General features: G+C 39.4%; 2 protein-coding genes across 5 annotated transcripts in view; both read left to right on the top strand.

Annotated features, from left to right (window-relative positions):
- DHX40 (DEAH-box helicase 40) overlaps nt 1-3398 on the top strand; it is a 48906-nt gene extending 45508 nt beyond the window's left edge. The window contains exons 17-18 of the mRNA XM_045490661.1: nt 396-624; nt 2086-3398. Of these exons, the coding sequence (XP_045346617.1) occupies nt 396-624; nt 2086-2225 (369 nt within the window). The 3' untranslated portion in view covers nt 2226-3398. The remainder of the gene's footprint in view (nt 1-395; nt 625-2085) is intronic.
- Nucleotides 3399-14435: 11037 nt separating this feature from the next.
- Nucleotides 14436-20507, top strand: part of CLTC (clathrin heavy chain) — a 65820-nt gene continuing 59748 nt past the window's right edge. The window contains exon 1 of one of the 4 annotated variants that reach the window (XM_045490654.1): nt 14436-14995. In XM_045490654.1, the coding sequence (XP_045346610.1) occupies nt 14954-14995 (42 nt within the window). In that variant the 5' untranslated portion in view covers nt 14436-14953. The remainder of the gene's footprint in view (nt 14996-20507) is intronic. The other 3 variants (XM_045490652.1, XM_045490651.1, XM_045490653.1) reach the window with 3 other exon arrangements.

Here is a 20507-nt window from a genome sequence, read left to right as displayed (position 1 = left end):
GAATAAGTAATACACAAATGTTTTCTACTTTTCACTTTGTGGTTATGTTTAGTCCATTTTTTTTTAAGTCCATTTATTTATTTGGGGGGTGGGGGTGGAGAGAGAATCCCAGGCAGGCTCCATGCCCGGTGTGGAGCCCCACCTCACAACATTGAGACCACGACCTGAGCCGAAATCAAGAGTCAGCTGCTTAACTGATAAAGCCACCCAGGCACCCCTAGCATATATCTTTATTACATAAAGCTGTAAAGGCACTGCTTGGCCCATGCCTTCTGTTTGATTGAAAAATATAGGAATTAATTCAGAAGATTTGGGGCTATTAGTGTTTGGCTGGTCTAATGTGGAATAAGGCAGGTTACTGAGTTAACCATCCTTAAATAAATTCTTTTGTATAGCTTCATGAACAAGAAACCAAACTCGAATGGATCATTTTTCATGAGGTATTAGTTACCACCAAAGTCTACGCAAGAATTGTGTGTCCAATCCGTTATGAATGGGTGAGAGACTTGTTACCCAAGTTGCATGAATTTAATGCACATGATTTGAGCAGTGTGGCCCGACGTGAAGTGAGAGAAGATGCAAGAAGGAGATGGACAAATAAGGAAAATGTAAAGCATCTAAAGGGTGAGTCAGTCATTTGTTCTAGTAACTTAAGTCCAGGGAGCATAAATATCCAAATTCTCATATAATTATGGAAATATTGTATAGAGCTTAGATTCTGGCTCTGTCTCCTCAGAAAGCAAAGAGTTGTCATGAGTCTCAGACTTTGATACTTTGACTTCCTTCTTTTCTTCCAGTTAATCATGTTTTCCTTAATCCCTCTGTCCAACAACATTATTAATAAAAACAATATCTGTTGAGCTTTTACCATGTGCTAACAACTTGCATTAATTACCTCATTGAGTTTTCACAATAACCCTATCTATGAGGGAAGTACACATCCCCCCTTTATAGATGAGGAAATACTTAGCAGTGTATAATAATTTGCTGAAAAATCCCATAGCTAATAATTTGTGAGTCTGTATTTTGAATCCAAGGAAACTGACGTGATGACCTAAACTCTTAACCATAATGCCATACAGTTTCCCAGTAGTCCATTGCTGTTTTTATTTTGTTTATAAAATTTTGTGACTATTACTTCAGAACATCTTCCCCTCCCCCCCACCTCACCCAGGGGATTTTTCTGTGAAATGTGAGATCCCTAGTTGGGAGGTGTAAACAGTTGTACTGAATGAAGTAGGACAGAAAGTTTAATTCTCAGCTCACATATACAAAAAGCTTTTCAGTAAAGCTTTCTGAGGCTGATTTATGGAGCAAATTTTATGATCCTTTTTTAATGTCATGAAAAATAGATCTGGAAGAGTCTTTAGAAATGTAGTGTTCTATTGCAGTATATAACTGTAGTACATGATTAAATTAGGGTCAGTTCTGGCTCTTTAGGCCTCCATGCATTCATTCATTTATTTATTTTAATTGACTTATTTATTTTTTCCATGCTCTTTTTTTTTTTTTGGTTTATTTATTTTTGAGAGAGAGAATATAAGCAGGGGAGGGACAGAGAGAGAAGGAGAGAGAATCCCAAGCAGACTCCATGCTGACATTGTGGGGCTCGATCTCACAAACTTGGTCTTGTGACCTGAACCGACGGGATCAAGAGTTGGATGCTTAACCAACTGAACCACCCAGGCACTCCTCCATGCTCGTTTTTTTTTGTTTTTTTTTTTTTTTCTAATTTTATTTATTTTGAAAGAGAGAACGAGAGCAGGGGAGGGGTAGAAAGAAAAGGGAGAGAATCCCAAGCAGGCCCCACACCACCAGCTCAGAGCCCAGTCCAGGGCTCTAACTCACAAAATGTGAGATCATGACCTGAGCTGAATTTGGAAATTCAACCCATTGAGCCACCCAGGCGCAGGCATGCTCTTTATTTTTTAACCATAGGCTACATTGTTTCTTTTGAAAGGGCAAATTTTAGTTTTCTTTTTTTCCTCCTTAGCATTGAAAAATCAGGGCATCTCCTTCTCTTAACATTTCTAGTACTGAGTTTCACAACCAAAGTTTAACTGGATTAATTTATAATGTTTTCAGATGGAATCTCAAAAGAAGTCCTAAAGAAAATGCAAAGAAGAAATGATGATAAGTCCATATCAGATGCACGTGCTCGTTTCCTTGAGCGAAAGCAGCAGAGGTCCCAGGATCACAGTGACACACGGAAGGAAACAGGCTAAGCAGTGAATCCTCCAATTCAGGAAGTAGGAAAAGCAGCCAGGAAATGTGCTTCTACTTTGACATTTATATTAAATAGCACTACCAAGAGGAAGGGGTCAGCAGCTGTTATTAGCATATGAGCTAAAAGCAAATCAAAGTTCACCAATACCAATAAATGGAATTTTCAAAGAAAAGATTGAGTTGCCATGGCCCTAGGCAATGATATACGAAACCAATGAAAGACAATACATGTGATATTTTCCTCACTTCAATTTTGCTGGCCTTAACTGGTATCAAATGCTGTCACTGAGGTATTTTCAAAGAACATTGAATTGTATTTAATCAGCGTGTATTCCATTTGCATTTGAAGCATTAAAAATTATTTTCCTTAAATCTCTTTAAAGCCTTCTTGTTGCTATTAGAATAGTATTATATCAGGTTATCAGGTATGTGACCATTTCCTTCAGAAGGCTAAACATAAGAGGTTTTTACTCAGCAATACTTAGATGTCTAACTGTTTAATTGCTACAGAGCTTTATAGATATTTAGAGAAAAGACTTAATCAACTAGTAAATAAGAAAATTGCCTATGGCAAGATTCTTTGTTGAATTATTATTAATCCTTAAATTGATTTTTCTGGGATTATACAAATTCCTTTTTATATAAAAATATATTGTTTAAAACAGTAGCTATAGCCATTAACCAAAGGACAGATGATATATGTATTTTTTTTTGTTTTGTTTTTGTTTTTGTTTTTTAGCTGTCCCTACATACTTGTATCAGCACCACGTATGTAGGCATGACAGTTGCAAACAGCCCCTCCACCTGGCCTAGTCTCTTGCCTCCAGCTGCTTGGGTATGACCATTTAAACATCTGTTATGCTGATCTTGAGATGGGATTTTTTTCAAAGCAGCCAACACCAGATCACCAGTGTTTCAAATTGGAACCTTGAGGCTAGTTATGTCACACTCAGGCCACAGTCAGCACTGCCCCTCTGTTGTTTACTGCCTTGTATTCTAGTTATTTGTGTATTTTGTCTGTCTCCCCCACTAGATTATACGCTCCTTGTGGGCAGGGACTATGTCTTTTTCATATCTGTATCTTTCATGGCACCTAGCACAGTGCTTTGCACATAGTAGTCTCTCAATGTTTGTTAAATAAAGCTATTAGTGTCATTAAAATTCAAAAGGCAGTATAATGTGTGTTTTTAGATATTTTTTGTAAAAATTAAGAATCTAAATTTTTTATAGGTAACTATTTTGCAGTTATTTCCTTTGGTGTCTAAACAGTTTTCTGTTCAATTCTAGAAACTTGAGCCTTTATTGAAAAATCACATAAGGACCCAAATCTGTGTTTTTTTTTTTTTTTTTAATGTTTATTTACTTTTGAGAGAGAGACAGAGACAGGGTCAGAGACAGAGCACAGCAGGGAGAGGCAGAGAGAGGGAGAGACAAAGAATCCCAAGCAGGCTCCAGGCTGCAAGCTGTCAGCACAGAGCCTGATGTGGGGCTCAAACTCATGAACCGTGAGATCATGACTGAGCTGAAGTCGGATGCTTAACTGACTGAGCCACTCAGGCACCCCTCTCTGTATTTGTTCTTAAAGTAAGGTTAGCGATGATGGTTCCTCTAACATTCCCTGTGTGGTTAATTCGTTCATTGTAATCTCCAGTGCTGTTGACACTGTCAGTACATTAGTCTTACCAGTTTCTCTTCTCAGGTATATTTATCAATGTATTTTCTTTTTTCTTTTTTTTTAATATTTAAAAAAATATTTATTTCTTTATTAGAGAAAGAGACAGAGAGACAGAGAGAGAGTGTGTGTGAGCCAGGGAGGCACAGAGAGAGAGGGAGACAAAGAATCCAAAGCAGGCTCCAGGCTCTGAGCTGTCAGCTCAGAGCCCGACGCAGGACTCAAACCCATGAGCCATGAGATCATGACCTGAGCCGAAGTCGGATGCTCTATCAACTGAGCCACCCTAGCACCCCTCAGTATATTTTCTTAAATGTGGGGGTATATGTGGATTCTTAGCATGAAAGCTCTTTCATTTTAATAAATGTTACGCACACATTCTAAATCTATAGTCCATACTCAAATTTCATCAGTTGTCCCAATAATGTCCTTTATAAATTTTCCCCCAGTTCAGGATCCCATCACAAATTGTGTATTGTATTTAATCTCTTTTAGTCTGCAAAATGTCCTCAGTCTTTCTTGTTCTTTCACATTTAACATTTTGAATAACATTTGTGACACTTTTTAGTAATACAGGCTAAGTTATATATTTTTAAAATTCTTTTTAAATTTTATTTTAGAGAGAGCACAAGTGAGGGAGAGGGGCAGAAATAAAGAGGGAGAGAATCTTAAGCAGGCTCCATGGTCAGTGTAGAGCCTGATGTGGGGCTCGATCCCATGACCCCAGGATCATGACTTGAACCGAAATCAAGAACCAGACACTCAACTGCCTGAGCCACCCAGGCACTCACAGGCTGTTATTTTATAGAATGTCCTCAATTTGGATTTCTCTAATGTTTCCTCATGGTTATGCATTTTTTATTAGAATACTGCATAATGTCTTTCCTCAAGCATCAAATCTGGAGGTATGGTATATGCCCCTTATTAGTGATATGAATGTTTTTTAATTTTTTTTAATGTTTATTTAATCTTGAGAGAGAGAAAGACAGAATGAGTAGGGAAGGAGCAGAGAGAGAGGGAGACACAGAATCCAAAGCAGGATCCAGGCTCCTAGCTGTTAGTACAGAGCCTGACACGGGGCTCAAACTCACAAACCTGAGCCAAAGTCGGACATTCAGTCTACTGAGCCACCCAGGTGCCCTGGTGATACTAATTTTGATTACTTGGTTAGAGTATATTGATTTCTTCAATGTAGTTACTCTTATAATTAATAAGTAATTTCACGGGGCGCCTGGGTGGCTCAGTCGGTTGAGCTTCCGACTTCGGCTCGGGTCACGATCTCGCGGTCCGTGAGTTCGAGCCCCGCGTCGGGCTCTGTGCTGACCGCTCAGAGCCTGGAGCCTGTTTCGGATTCTGTGTCTCCCTCTCTCTCTGCTCCTCCCCTGTTCATGCTCTGTCTCTGTCTCAAAAATAAATAAACGTTAAAAAAAAAAAAAAAGTAATTTCAGGAGGGATATGTTGAAATTATGTTAAATACCCTGTTTCTTATAAATTATCATCCTCAGGATTTATCATCAACTGATGATTCTTGCTGAATCAGTTTTATTTTTATGGTTGCAAAATGGTGATTTATTTTTCCTAATTCTTTTTTTAAATATATTTAAAATTATTTTATTTTATTTTATTTTAGAGAGTGTGCACAAGTTGGGGAGAGAGGCAGAAGGAGGCGGGGGGAGAGAGAGAGAGAGAGAGGGAGAGAGAGAATCTCAAGTAGGCTCCACACTCAGGACAGAGCCTGAGGTGGGGATCATGACCTGAGCCAAAAATCAAGAGTTGGACGTTCAACTGACAGAGCCACGCAAGTGCCCCCAAATTCTTTCCTATATTTATTTGTTCGCATTATATTATGAGAAAGAGCTTTCTTTGAAGAATTTCTAATAAACAGATGGGAGTTGGTATATAGATCAAGACAGAGAATTTAAAAAGCCCAGGGGCTATTTGAGAAGGGTAGCAAACAGTCTCTTTATTTGGTGCATGGATTATATGTAGGAAAGTAACAGGCTGAAAATGTTGGTTGAGAACAGATTATGGAAGGCTTTGGAAACCAAGTTATGGCATTTTGACTCATTTTGTACTATATGAATTTATTAAAGCTTTAAGGTAATTGTGACAAGAGTTCCTGTAAAAAGAATTGATTTCCAGGGCACCTGGGTGGCTTAGTCAGTTGAGCGTCTGACTCTTGATTTCGGCTCAGGTCATGATCCCAGGGTCATGGGATTGAGCCCCACTTAAGGCTGCACACTGAGCATGGAACCTGCTTAAGATTCTCTTTCTCTCTCCCTCTGCCCCTCTCCCCAGCTCATACTCACTCTCTCTCTTAAAAAAACAAAAGAATTTGATTTCCACTGTGAGAGAAATAGTATGAGAGGAATACTAGATCTAGTTAAGAAGGTGGAAGGAGCCTTGGAGCAACAGTGGTGATAATGGACAAGTTTGTTCTTAAAAGAATGAGGATTCACTTTTTCAAATTACTAAATGAAACAAAACAAAAAGAGACAATGAAGATAAATGTTACCATAGAAAAATATCCAAGGGACATATTTCCTCACAAAAGAAGAAACATGGTCAGTAAGATACTAAATCTTACTAGTAATTAGGGAAATCCAGTTGAAAACAGTGAAATGCCATTCTTTTCCATTAGATTGGCAACAGTCAATATGCCTGAAAAGCATTGGCATAGAATAAATTGATTTTATTTTAGAGAACATTTTGGCAAGTGTGTAGTAAAGTTGAAGATGTGCATAACCTATGACCCAGCACACCCACCTTTAGATATAGATTCTAGGAACTCTGAGATTATAGAAAATATGCTGTTCCTCATAAAGTTTGACTCACACAGATTTAGCATCAGTTGATGATTGATGTTAAATACATGGAAATGTTAAGTACAGCATTCATAAAAATGTTATATATCCTCCAGTGTTTCTAATAGCAAAACAGTTGAAAAATACATATGTATCTATCAATAGGAAAATAGTTGAATAAATTGTGATATGTTCTTATGGTCAAATTCTTTATAGCATTGAAAGTGATTTTTTGAGACTCCTGATGGTTTGCTTTGCAAAACAGGTGAACCAGTTTATGTTCCCAACAGCAACGTAGTAAAGTGCCTGCCTTACTGCAGCCTGTTGTCACTCAAAAATATTCTTCTAATTATAGAACAAAAAAGGTGCCTCATTATTATCTTTTTTTTTTTTTTTTTTTTAATTTCCAACGTTTATTTATTTTTGGGACAGAGAGAGACAGAGCATGAACGGGGGAGGTGCAGAGAGAGAGGGAGACACAGAATCGGAAACAGGCTCCAGGCTCTGAGCCATCAGCCCAGAGCCTGACGCGGGGCTCGAACTCGCGGACCGTGAGATCGTGACCTGGCTGAAGTCGGACGCTCAACCGACTGCGCCACCCAGGCGCCCCGCCTCATTATTATCTTAATTTACATATTTAGATACTCATCTTTTTCCTTATGTTGAAACTGTCTATAGGAAATAACTGATTTGAATGATAAGGGCAGATAGTAAATATTGTAGGCTTTCCGGCCACATAGTCTCTCTTGAAACTACTCTGCTGTTGTAGTATAAAAGCAGCCATACATAGACAAATGGATATGGCTGTGTTCCAATAAAACTTAATTTATGGACAATGAAATTTAGATTTCATATAATTTTCACATCAGGAAATATCGTTCTTTTGATTTCACTTTTTACCACTTACACTTTAATCCAGGAAAGTACTTTTCACATACCAATTCTAATTGAGATTATTTCATTTGTAAGAAGAGATCTTAATTTCATGAAGTATCTGAGATTTTTCTGGCTTTTATTTTTCTTTATTATTAAAAAGTATTTTATAATGTTTATTTATTCTTGAGAGAGAGAGAGAGCATGAGCAGGGGAGGGGCAGAGAGAGAGGGAGACAACAGAATTCGAAGCAGGCTCCCAGTTCTGAGATGTCAGCACAGAGCCTAACACGGGGCTCAAACTCACCAACTGTGAGATCATGACCTGAGCTGAAGGTGGATTTAGCTGACTGAGCCACTCAGGTGCCCCTTTTATTTTTCTTTATAGCAGAGTTGACGGGAATGAGCATAATGTTAGGTATCAATAAATTTACATTATAGTCTTTATTCTCCCCCCCAAATTTCAAAGTAATCCATATTACTTGTTAGCTGTTCCTTTACCTTAAAATATGAATAATACAAAACTCTTGTGAAACTATTAAAGATTTTTGAAGAAAAGATCACATTACTTGTCCAGATAAAAGCTACATGTTTCTTAATCTAATATTACTTGGTGTTCAGCTAATACATAGGAAATGCGATGGGTTAATCCAAAATAATAGCCTAGCACCCAGTTTGGTGCCTTGTATATATGTCAGATATTTATAAATGATTGTTGTGCTAGCTCCAGGTATGATTATTGACAACGTAAGTTAGGTTTTGAATTAAACAGGGGGTACAGTCAGTAAATGTTATAATAGCTTAACAAGTAGGATAAATAGATTTTAAGCTCAGTTTTTAAGGCAGAGTAGGAGTAAGACTAGGACTAGAATAAAAAAGACAGAATTTTTGTGGTTGGGAGAGGAATCAAAGTTAAACAACGGAAAGATCCATCACAACAATGGAAAGATCATGTCGCCTTGAGAGGGGCTTTTTTGAAGGGTTTTTCAGTTTCCAGTCTGTAACTTGGGCTAACACTAAGTAGATAAAATGAATAATTTGGGTGCCACTCATTCTTGGGAGACAGAAAAATCTGAAAGTCCTCTTGGACTCAGGTTATCTGTTTATAGCATGTAGTACTTGGAGACTGCCATTGTGTGCCAGTCTGCTATTCCATTTAGTTCTCTTTCAAGAACTGGAATTTTTAAGCCCTCTTCAGTAATGAGGAGTATAATATCTATGTCTGATTTGATGGCTTAGCTAGACAACCCAAAAGTATAGAGATGGTAAAGGACTGTCTTTATCAGGTTAGTTTTTATTTTCACCCTAAAGAAACTTTCATGCCTCTTAATGCTAACAGGGCTGGCTCAGAAAAAGAAATTTAAATCAATGAATATGAGGTAAGCTTATATGAATGCTATGTATTTTTCATTACTGGGATGTTATGGAATGACTAGTTGTATGGTTGTGTACTATACAACATTAAACTCACAGTTATTTGGAATATAAGCAACCAGGAAAAGTAAATAAGCAGGTTTTTGGTTCATTTTACATAATCTACCCTTATCAGTCATGACCTATTCAGGTAAGTCATTTTTAAAAAAGTAATTTGTAGTGTGTCCTAAATTTGGTATATATTCAGATCAGGCTACATATGTAGGTGTACTTACAAAAACTTCACAATGATGAACCTGAGGACCTTAAAAGTCAGAATTGCTTTCTCCATATAAAATATTGTCTTAATTAATCAAGAGTTTTTAACGTTGTTTAACTTTTCATTGTATGTACTGAAAGGTGTTTGTTGATCAAGCAAATTATACTTTCTTTTTTTTTTTAAATTTTTTTTTTTTTTTCAACGTTTATTTATTTTTGGGACAGAGAGAGACAGAGCATGAACGGGGGAGGGGCAGAGAGAGAGGGAGACACAGAATCGGAAACAGGCTCCAGGCTCTGAGCCATCAGCCCAGAGCCCGACGCGGGGCCCGAACCCACGGACCGCGAGATCGTGACCTGGCTGAAGTCAGACGCTTAACCGACTGCGCCACCCAGGCGCCCCGCAAATTATACTTTCTTGAACCTTTATTATTGAGTTAAGCAAAACTTTGCTTACCAGATTTTTTTTAATGGTTATTTATTTATTTTTGAGAGAGAGAGAGAGAGAGAGAGAGAGAGAGAGAGAGAGAATATCTCAAGCAGGCTCCATGCTGTCAGTACAGAGCCTGACGTGGGGCTCGATCTCATGAACTGTGAGGTCATGACCTGGGCCGAAATCAAGAGTTGGATGCTTAACTGACTGAGCCACCCAGCTGCCCTCAGATCTTAGTTTTTAACCATTCTGTTCTGAGAAAGAGTTTACTACTATCAGAAGGCTGCATATGTGCATTGCTACTAGTGGAACTATCCCTGGAGTGTAACAGAATTTTACAATTGCTGAGGGAACATGTTTGTGGGTCATGCCTTGCTTTGGAGACAGTAATAACTCTAGGAGGTGAAGAGACAGTTCTACATATTTAGAAAGGAAATAAAAAGCCCATAACAATCATTCCAACACCTTGATCCTCATTATCCCTTCCTGTATAAATCCCCCTCAAGCTTCTTATGACTTCAAATTTTGGATATGAAAGGGACACTGACATGCATCTAACTCTCTATTGATCAGCATGGTTATAACTTTTCTAGGTTTTTCTGTCCATAGTGTTCTGTGTGTATCACTATATTTGAACCAACTTTCCTGAGAGGACTTTTTTTTTTTTTTTTCAACGTTTATTTATTTTGGGGACAGAGAGAGACAGAGCATGAACGGGGGAGGGGCAGAGAGAGAGGGAGACACAGAATCAGAAACAGGCTCCAGGCTCTGAGCCATCCGCCCAGAGCCTGACGCGGGGCTCGAACTCACGGACCGCGAGATCGTGACCTGGCTGAAGTCGGACGTTTAAACGACTGCGCCACCCAGGCCCCCCTGAGAGGACTTTTTAAGGTAATGTTATGAGCTACTTCATTCCTCTGTTGGAAACTGATTTAACCTTTAGACAACATGGGAGGGGCCTAAATAATATGACTAGATTCCAGATTGTAGTCCCACAGGGCTAGTCTTGGCTATTCACTTGGGACATGCTCAATCCTGACACAGAATAAAGATTCAGTATAGATCTTATTTGCCATCCATGATACATTATAAAACTTGTCTACACAGATTTAGGACAAGCCTGAGTAGTGAATGATACTGAGTATAAATTCAGGTCCATCTCATACTAAAAAGGCCATGACATTTTTTTTCTGGTTTTGTAAATGTTCCTTTCAGGTGAGCTTCACCTATAACCAGTGCCTTGTACAGGGCCAAAATAAAGTGGGCACTATAGGTTGACTGATACCGGAGTCAGTGCATTTGATATGATGCTCTTTACCTAATCCTGTGGAATTCACATCCAGGAAGTTATGGGGCTGAGATGTTTCAAAGCTGTTTAAATGGCAAAACCACTTATTGAGTAATGGTAAAGTATATCCCTTTGGTTTCATTAAAATCTGAATTTTAAATAATTGCTACAGTGGGTTAGGTTTAAAGTTTTGCTTTAAGGGGCACCTGTGTGGCTCAGTTGGTTAAGTATCCGACTTTGGCTCAGGTCACGATCTCACGGGTTGTGGGTTTGAGCCCCACTGACAGTTCAGATCTGGCCTGGAGCCTGCTTCAGATTCTGTGTCTCCCTCTCTCTCTGCTCCTCCCCCACTCATGCTCTGTCTCTCTCAAAAATAAATAAACATTGGGGCACCTGGGTGGCTCTGTCGGTTAAGTGTCTGACTTCGGCTCAGGTCATGATCTCGTGGTCCGTGAGTTTGAGCCCCGCATCGGGCTCTGTGCTGACAACTCAGAACCCCTGGAGCCTGCTTCAGATTCTGTGTCTCCCTCTCTCTCTGACCCTCCCCTGTTCATGCTCTGTCTGTCTCTGTCTCAAAAATAAATAAACATTTAAAAAAATGTTAAAAAATAAACATTAAAAAAAATTTTAAGTTTTGCTTTAAATTTAATCTCTTAGGGGCACCTGGGTAGCTTGGTTGAGTGTCCAACTCTGGATTTGATTTAGGCTTGGCTTATGATCCCAGGGTCCACTGTAGGATTAAGCCTCACCTTGGGCTCTGTGCTGAGTATGGAGCCTGCTTGGGCTTCTCTTTCTCGCTTTCTCTCCCTCTGCCTCTCTTCCCTGCTCATGCTCTCTCTGTAAAAAGCAAAAAATAAAAAGCAAAAAAAATCTCTTAATGTTTGAGAAATGTCTTTACTTTGTGGCTTTTGCAATGCAGTTAGCTCATGCTATTTTTAAAAGGTCAAGTTAAAAGGTAGTGGCCTTAATTTGGGGGCTGCTTGAAGATAAGCACCTATAGAGCAATCAAATGAATTTTTTTCTGAGGTATCATACTCACTAGATGTTTTACACACACACACACACACACACACACACACACACACACACACACAAAATATATTTCCTGGCACAAAATATAAAATTAGGGGTACAATAAAGGTTTCTTGTATAGGTTTTGAGAAATGGACACTCCTCAAAATAGCATATGAACAATGCAGTTTTTGCTAATGGTGCTTGCTGTGACTCAGAGTGAGGACCTACTATTGAATACACTGATAAAAATAGCTTCAAATTGGAAGAACTTGACCATTTATTTTTATTAATATGGCTACTTACTAAAACATTTTATGAAACTAAAAGCCAGGATGATAACACATTAATACAGTATACGTGTTAAGACTTTGTCATAGTTAGAAAAAACTCCTCCCAAACTTAGCATTTGTTTTCTGATTTATTAGGTTATGTATCTTCTCTAACTTAAGGTAGCATCTGAAAACAAAGCCATTTGGTTACTGCTCAGGTAACTGCTAACAGTGACTCTGCCTTTGGGACTTCTAACCAAGGATAACCTTTCTTTCCGCCTTTATACCATTAGCAGGAACAACTTACTACTGTAAAAAGCTCTCTTTATTACCTCAACCAAAATTATTGCTCTTTAAAATGTACAGGTTTGGGTTTTAATGTTTATCATCTGGACCCTTTTTTCCTCTTGAAACATTTTGGACTTATTGATTTGAAGGATGCAGTGTTTAAAACGAACTGGTAAATTATAATCTGTTTTTCTTCTCCCTAAATGACTTCTGAAAACAATGCATTTTTACATTTCTATGTCTGATGACACAGCAGTCATTAATATAACGTCAGTGCACTTTTGGTTAAGATATTGCATACATTCAAATATACAAGCTAAAATCAATTGCTTTGGGAATTCTAAATGTACAGTGCTTAAAATTACAGGTCTGCATGAAAATACAAGACAGTTATTAACAACTTAAAGAAAATTTTGGTGGCCCATTCATGATATAGCTCTTGTACCTCAGATTCTGAGATTAGAAATGTAACCCGATTAAGCTATTGCTTTTACTGTAATAAAACAATAACTCCTTTAGATTTTTAATTTAGAATTTGTCTACTTCCAAAAAGGATTGAAAGCAACTACTATTAAACCGGAATTAGAAAGGTTGCAGAATACAGAACATACTCAAACATTTTGCCTAGCATAAATATTCACTCTTATGGTGGCAAGGCTTTTCTTTGCAATGCAAAACAGTCTCTGTCTCCTAAACTGCCAAAGATTCTTCTCTCATCCTAAGTAGGTGAGATGTATTTTGGGAAAAACACTAAAAGCAATTTAAATGATTAAGCAAACTTCTCTAAGCAAAACTGCTTAACACACAGAATTATTGTATACCTAATAGGGTTTTATGTTTAACTGAAAAGGCCAGTAAAAAGAATTACTATGTGCTTATTTTTCCTCAAGATCTTTCTGGAAAAATAATCACATCTCCTATAAAGATGAAAGGTACAGAACTAAATTCTTGTATCCTTTATTGCATTTGTGCCATTAATGAAATATTACAGCTTATACCTTAGCAATAAACTACTGGGAAGGTTATTAATTGATAATGAATACCATAGTTCTATTAATGCTTTTAGAAGACAAGATGTGCCAGCCAGCTTTGAAGCGCTTACATTCCCAAACGCTGCTCATTAATGGGCAATGTTAAGGTGGTCCCACTGAAATACACCAATTAATAGCTAAACCCTTTTTCGAAGAACGTGTGTTAATCACACCATAGACCCTTAAAGGTGTCAAACTTCTCCCTTAAACTAATTATCGAAATCTTTCAGACTCATTTGATGTGGCTAAAAAATCCTATCACAATTTTGGTCCAATTCTGTAGCACATATATGATACTCTAATTCTTTATACCAAGCTTCACTCATGTCACATACGTGTCCGCCAAAATGTCCGCAGAAATAAAAGCTATCAGGCCAGCTTCAGACACCTCATAAATGGCCTTCACTGTCCTTTGGGCCAATTAGTTAGGTAACGTACAAAGAGATTGCTAATTCTAGTTAGAATCCAAGCGTCAGCTTCTCCAAGCGTCAGGACGGTGTGCATAAGGGCAGGCAGTATCTTAAACCCCATTTCATTCCCACTCCCTGAGATGTAAGAAACCACCCACGGTTTGAAAGTAGGCGGGGGAGGAGTGCTGCAGGAGGCTGCCAAGAGAGCGCTCTTGCAAGGAGGCCGTTTCCCTGAGTCACGGAGAGGGCGGGAGGCTGAGCCCATCTACCCACGCCACGTCCTCTTCGTATGGGAATCAATTTAAATAGGCAGGGCCCAGAAGGAAAGTGAGTAACACCGCCATTCCTCACAGCAGCCCAACAGCCACTCTATTCTCAGGAGACACTACACTTCCATAGAACTCGCCCCGCACTCTGGCAGCTATCAGCCGACCCTTCCTGACCAGCATCACGTGCACCCGGAAGTACGTGGGTGGGACCTAAGCGCCCACGGAAATGACGTCGGTCACTGCTAGTCGCATGATGTGGCAAAATGCAAAAAAAAGGGGGGGGAGGAAAAGAAGGAGGCTGGGGAAAGTGATGAGTCTAAAAAAGTAGTCCCTCCGATTCCTCTAATTTACCCTCGTGGCGTAGCAGTAAGCGAGAGATCCTCGGCGTACTGCGCCCCGAATTCCTGCGCCTCACTGCACCGCGGCACTCCGTGGAGGGGTACATAAGGCGGAGGGGGTGAGGTGACTTGGGCGGAGTTCTGTCGTCGGGATCCCTCCGCAGGGCTCAGCCGTTTCCGGAGTCTGCGCTGCGCCCGGTTCCGCCATTGCGGCTCTCCCGGACCCTGGAGCCTCCGCCCCCGACCCGAGCTCTTTCGTCTGCCTGCCAGTTTCCTGCGTCCCCGGAGAGTATCCTGCTGAGTCCAGCCTTCCCCCTCCCCCTTCTCCTCCTCTCCCTTGGAGAGCCTGGGCAGCCACTGCCCCGCAGCCCCAGTGACAGGAGGAGACCATACACCCCGACAGCGCCATGGCCCAGATTCTGCCAATTCGTTTTCAGGAGCATCTCCAGGTGCGGCTGGGTTCGGGCCTATGAGGGCTGTGGAAAGGGTAGTAGGAAGGAAGAGGCTGGAGTCTGGGCCCAAGCAAAAAGCAGGATCGGAGCGGGGTGGGTATCGGTGCTTGGGGTATTGGGGTAGATGGAGGATAGGGGCGCTATCTTGGAAAGCCTAAGGGTTAATGGTGTGGGACTTGGATAGAAAGGACGAGAGTCGGGGTGCAAAAGGCAGCGAGGCCAGGCCTGGGTTCGAGGGCCTCTATTTTCGCTTCCTGGGTGGTAAAAACTGCGCATTCTAACCCCCTCCCCCCCTCGCCGTTTTATTCAGTTCATTCATTTGGGTTGCTTGGCGGGGGGTGGGGTGGGGGTGGGGGGTGGGAAGGAATCTCCCGCGTTTCTTCCACAGCAAGGATTTTCAATCCCTAGGCCAGTGCAGAGCTGTCATCTCCGATTGCTCTTCTCTTCCCTTTCCCCATCGTGTCTGTATTCGGCAGTTGTGGGGCGGGTGGGCTGGGGAGGAGCAACCTTTTTTCTTCCTCCCTCTGCGGCTCTCAACTGGGAAAGGCACCTTCCCCTGGGGGTGGGTGGAACGGCAGTGACTTGCCTCAAGCCTTCCCTGAGGCAGTAGGAACAGAAGGTCACTGAAGGAACCAGGAGGAGGGTAAATGGGGGAACGTATTTCTCAGGGCGGTGTCAGTCTCAGTGCGTGGGGTCAAGGTCCCTAGGGGTACTCGTCTTTTTTTCCTTTCTTGATTTCTCTGGGGGTGATGCAGCTTTTATCCCCTCTTTCGTTTTAAGAGGTGGGAAAGAGTTATCCATAGGTTATCTTGGGGTCTGCTGGAGTATAGCAGGTAGTTGTGGGCTTGGCGTAAGTACTTCCTTCAGGATTGCATGGAATGAAATAGAGTCCTGGAGATAGAGCATACCTGTTCTGAGATATGCAAGGTTGTTTGGTCTGCAATTGGCTTACTTTTAGTAGGTTCTAGAGTTCTTCCCCGTGGTGCATTTTCCTATGCAACATACTGTCTTATCTGGCAGTTTGCCCGTGGCGGGCCCAGGCAGATAGATGATCATTGGAGGGCTTGACTGAATTAAGCCGTTTTTGAGCTTCTGATTTTCTTAGTTCACCAATCCTGGTTTTATTCCGGCTGCAGTAATTTATTCATGTATTTTGTTTTCTTCCCAAATACCCCCTTAAAGAGGCCTGCCTCAGCTCATCTTCTGAAGGCCTGAATTCATAATGATAAAAGATGCCGTGGTTTGACATGATATTAATGTTAGTGGCCTTTTGGACACCTTACCGTTGAAAGCTATTTTATTTACTTTCTCCAGTTGGTATACATAAAGGATTCTTGTTAATAAAAAGGTTAATAAAAAGGATGACTATTTAGGCTATCAGTAACATAACTTCATTATTTCTGTACAGGTATTAATCATCTTTGCATCAGCAAGAAATTTTTTTCCTTTAAGTTTTGAATTGTAATGAATAAATCTAAAAAATAAGTAACACACCTTTAGTCATCTGTGCTTTTCAGATAACTCATTTGAAGTAATGGAACACTTTTACAAAAGGTTAAAAAATATTAAGTGACAGTGGACACAGAGAAGTTCTTGTTTTTGCTCCAAGTTTTAATTGCTGTGTTCTTTCTGTTAAAGTGGGGTGTAAATGAATGTAAAGAGTTGGGAAAATAATATTTTTAGGTGTGAGGGGAAAACACAGGCTCATTCTCACACTAGAGTGTTGTTGAAATGTAATCTTTCTGTAGATAAATGTTTGTAAATTATAGACAGAAACAGGTACTGTTGGTGTTTACAAGGCAGAGGTATGTCCCATTAGTAAACCCTATTTCTTAACTAGTGGTGATTTGAGCAGTAGCTTTTCATTTCTATTAAAGACGAGATGAGAATTGTTAAATAATCCCAGAGATTGGAATCTAACCTTGTCACTAATTGAAGACAGATTTAATATGGGTCTGATTTCTGAGTTTCTCCATATATTCAAGTGAAACCATTTCCTTTTGAAATAATTTGAAGATTTGAGTATAAAGCAGCTTTGCAAATGTATTTGGAGAATTCAGTCATTTTTTTGTAGTAATATGCCATGCCTAAAGTTAAGCTTGCTAGTGGGTCTGTGAACTTCCAGTTAATAATGGTTAATGGTGCAAAGGGCCCCAGTCACCAACTTCTTACAGAGTATCTCCTAACTTCTCATTTTTATCCCTTCTCTTTTTAAAAAAATTAATGAATATTATTTTAATAGGCACCTCAGGTCTTTGGCCTGAGTTCTGCCAGTTTGCTAAGTAGCAGAAAATGTTCTGAAACACTTAGGATAAAAATTGGGAACAAGAATTGAGGAACTTGAGTGTAGAGTTAGTTTTTGTGAAAATTTCCAAAGGTGAACTGTAAATGAATTTATTTTTAACTATTCTGGCCAACTGAAAGATCTGTCATCAAGGCTTGGAATTATATGAAATGAATGTTAAGTATTTTAAGTTATGAAGGTTGTGTGTGTGTGTGTGTGTGTGTGTGTGTGTGTGTGTGTGCAGGATTGCTAGGCTGATAGTCAACAGATGAGTGCCTATTTGGGCAAGATATTGCTAGAGTTGCAGATTGTAAAAAACATCCTAGACTATACGTAAAATATTGCCTGCAATTCTCAGTTCTTGGCACATTAAGTATCTTTATGCTGATTGGCACATTTTACTGTATACCCAGGTTCTTGAGTTCTGCAATTAAAAATCTCCTCACCCATTTTTTTTTTCCTCTTTGATCCATAAATGCAGGCCTGGAATGTGTTGTGAATTGAATGGTAGAAGTTCTTGCTATGGCTGTTTTGATTTGCAAAGAGAGAGCAGTGCCCACTATTATTGTGATATTGTATATGCTTAACTATACTGCTTGGAAGAGGCATACTGCCTGGAATTCTGCCGCAGTTTACCTTGGGAATAGCTTTCAAGTTTAAGATCTATCATGTTTTTCAGAATTTTCCTAATGGTCTATTTACTTAAAGGGGTGTGGCTAATTGTGGTGAATATGCTTGCATTCTGTTTAGGAGATAATGTAAGACGTGGAACTGTGTGTATATAGAACAATGGTCGTTTTCGTGCTAGTGTATAGTGAAATATGTGATTTTAGAAACCTTAACCTGTGATATTTGAATTATATTTAACAGTATGTTTTTTCCTGTCACTGTTACTGATGTGATTTTTCTTTTTGAGAGCTACTGTCCAAAAGAACTTTCTTCCATGATGAAAATATATACTAGTGGGACACTTGAGTGGCTCAGTCGGTTGAGCATCTGACTTCGGCTCAGGTCATGATCTCACTGTTAGTTTGAGCCCCACATCAGGCTCACTGCTGTCAGCCTGTCAGCGCCGAGCCTGCTTCAGGTCCTCTGTCTCGCTCTCTCTGCCCCTTCCCTGCTTGCACTCTCCCCCAAATAAATAAATATTTAAAAAAAAGAAAAAAAAGAATATATACTAGCTACATAAGGATACTGAAATATGGTTTGTGTCACTGAGGAACTAAGTTTTTACTTTTATTTCTTTTTAATTAGTTTAAATGTAGATGACCACATCAGCCTATTGTCTACTACATTGGACTGTACATTTATAGGCTTGGTAAGAGTGAAGGTTTATCTGATCACCATATTTGTATGTTTAGAACATTTTATTAACCAAAATTAAAACATTCATTATTTGAAAGTTGTTGGAAAAAAAAAAGTGTTAGTTGAATACTGTCTCTTTTGGGAAGTGGTGGTGATGAACAGTGACTAGTGAATGAAGGGAACAGTAGACTTCTTGTGAGAGCCTGTTTTGCCCTATGAATATATGTGGCTGGGTGCTTTCAATCTTCACTTAATCCCCCCAGACATCCTTAAACACTTAAAAAAAGTGAGACTCTGTCCAAGGGAACACAGTATCAGAATGGGATTTGAACCTGGATCTTTGGACACAAAATATTTCAAAGAAATAGAATGATTGGCCTTAAGAGAAGTTATACAGTATCCTACTTCGCTTTTTTCCTGTTGGACTTTGCTCTGAGGATGTTCTAATTTGATCCAGAATGTTAAAATTTCAACACGTAAGGAGTATAAAATTTTCAAATGAGATATTTTACATTCCTTTCTTGGGGTAGTGATTTTTCAAAATCTGATTTGTATTTTACAGTTAAGCACATCTCCTTTCAGACCCTCTTTTCATTGGAAATATTCTGTATTTAGATTTCATGATATTTACAGTTGAAAAAGCAGATTTGCTTATCTATTCCAAACATAAGTTTTCCATAATTGAATCAATTATCAGTTACTATTTAGTTTTAATTAAATTTTAAAATAAATTCAGTCACAGCAACCACATTCCAGGTGCTCAGATCACATGTGGCTTGTGAAATGTGGCTATAGTATTGGAGAACATGGGTTAAGACTAACCTCTTCGGGGGGTGCCTGGGTGGCTCAGTAGGCTAAGCGTCTGACTTTGGCTCAGGTCATGATCTTGTAGTCTGTGGATTTGAGCCCCGCGTCGGGCTCTGTGCTGACAGCTCAGAGCCTGGAGCCTGCTTCAGATTCTGTGTCTCCCTCTCTCTCTGCCCCTCCCCTGCTCGTGCTCTGTCTCACTCTCTCTCTCAAAAATAAACAAACATTAAAAAAAACCAAAACTAACCTTTTCTGTTTCTCAGTAAAATAGGCCTGCTGCTTCACAAAGTTACTGTAAAGATCTGAGGTCATGTATGTGAAAGTACTTGATGTAGCAGTTTAGGAACATGAATTGTGGGGTATAAAATTTTTGTCCAGTACATTTTATTCATGCTCACCACCAGTGATACAACATTTTATTTGCACACCTAGATTTTTATGGTTTATAAGTGTTTGATAATTACCTAAGATTTGAGTACTTATCAGCAACTGTGTTAGACTAGGGACAAAGTGATGAACAATACTGACTATAGCTTGCGTTGGTTAACTGGCAAAGGCTGTCCACACATAATTGCAACACGTTATATAATGTCTGATGCTGTGCAAGACTTAATAGAAATATTTGTATGATACAAAAGTGATCCCTCTCTGACATATGCCCAAAAGAAAGAAAATTTTTAATTTTTTTATTATATTCCATGAGCTCTCACTGTATGCCATTGGTACATTTTTAATTAGTGTTCCTTGGTCAGATACATTTGACAAACCTGATCATCATATCTGATAAAATACCCGCCTGGAATGCCAATCAGACCTTCCCTGGTGTTATATATGTCCTATGTTGAAATGAATGTTCTCACTTACATGGGAAATGAGTTCATAACTGATATTTCAATCCTTTATATTAGAATGAGGTTATTTCTCTAAATTTATTTGCGTATATGTCGTGATGAAGCTACTTCACAAAGTCAGCTCTAGATGTTTTTTCCCCCTTCTTGGCCAAGTGCCTGTGGCTAATGCTCTTAACCCAAAGGGATGGCAGGAGGCTTGGATCTAAATGCATTATGCAAAACCCAGCTGTCAGAGTTGGATTTTGTGTTTCCTTTTTTTTGT

The sequence above is a fragment of the Leopardus geoffroyi genome, chromosome E1 (genome assembly GCF_018350155.1).
Source record: "Leopardus geoffroyi isolate Oge1 chromosome E1, O.geoffroyi_Oge1_pat1.0, whole genome shotgun sequence".
Classification (NCBI taxonomy): domain Eukaryota; kingdom Metazoa; phylum Chordata; class Mammalia; order Carnivora; family Felidae; genus Leopardus; species Leopardus geoffroyi.
This window is presented reverse-complemented; position numbering and strand designations above follow the sequence as displayed.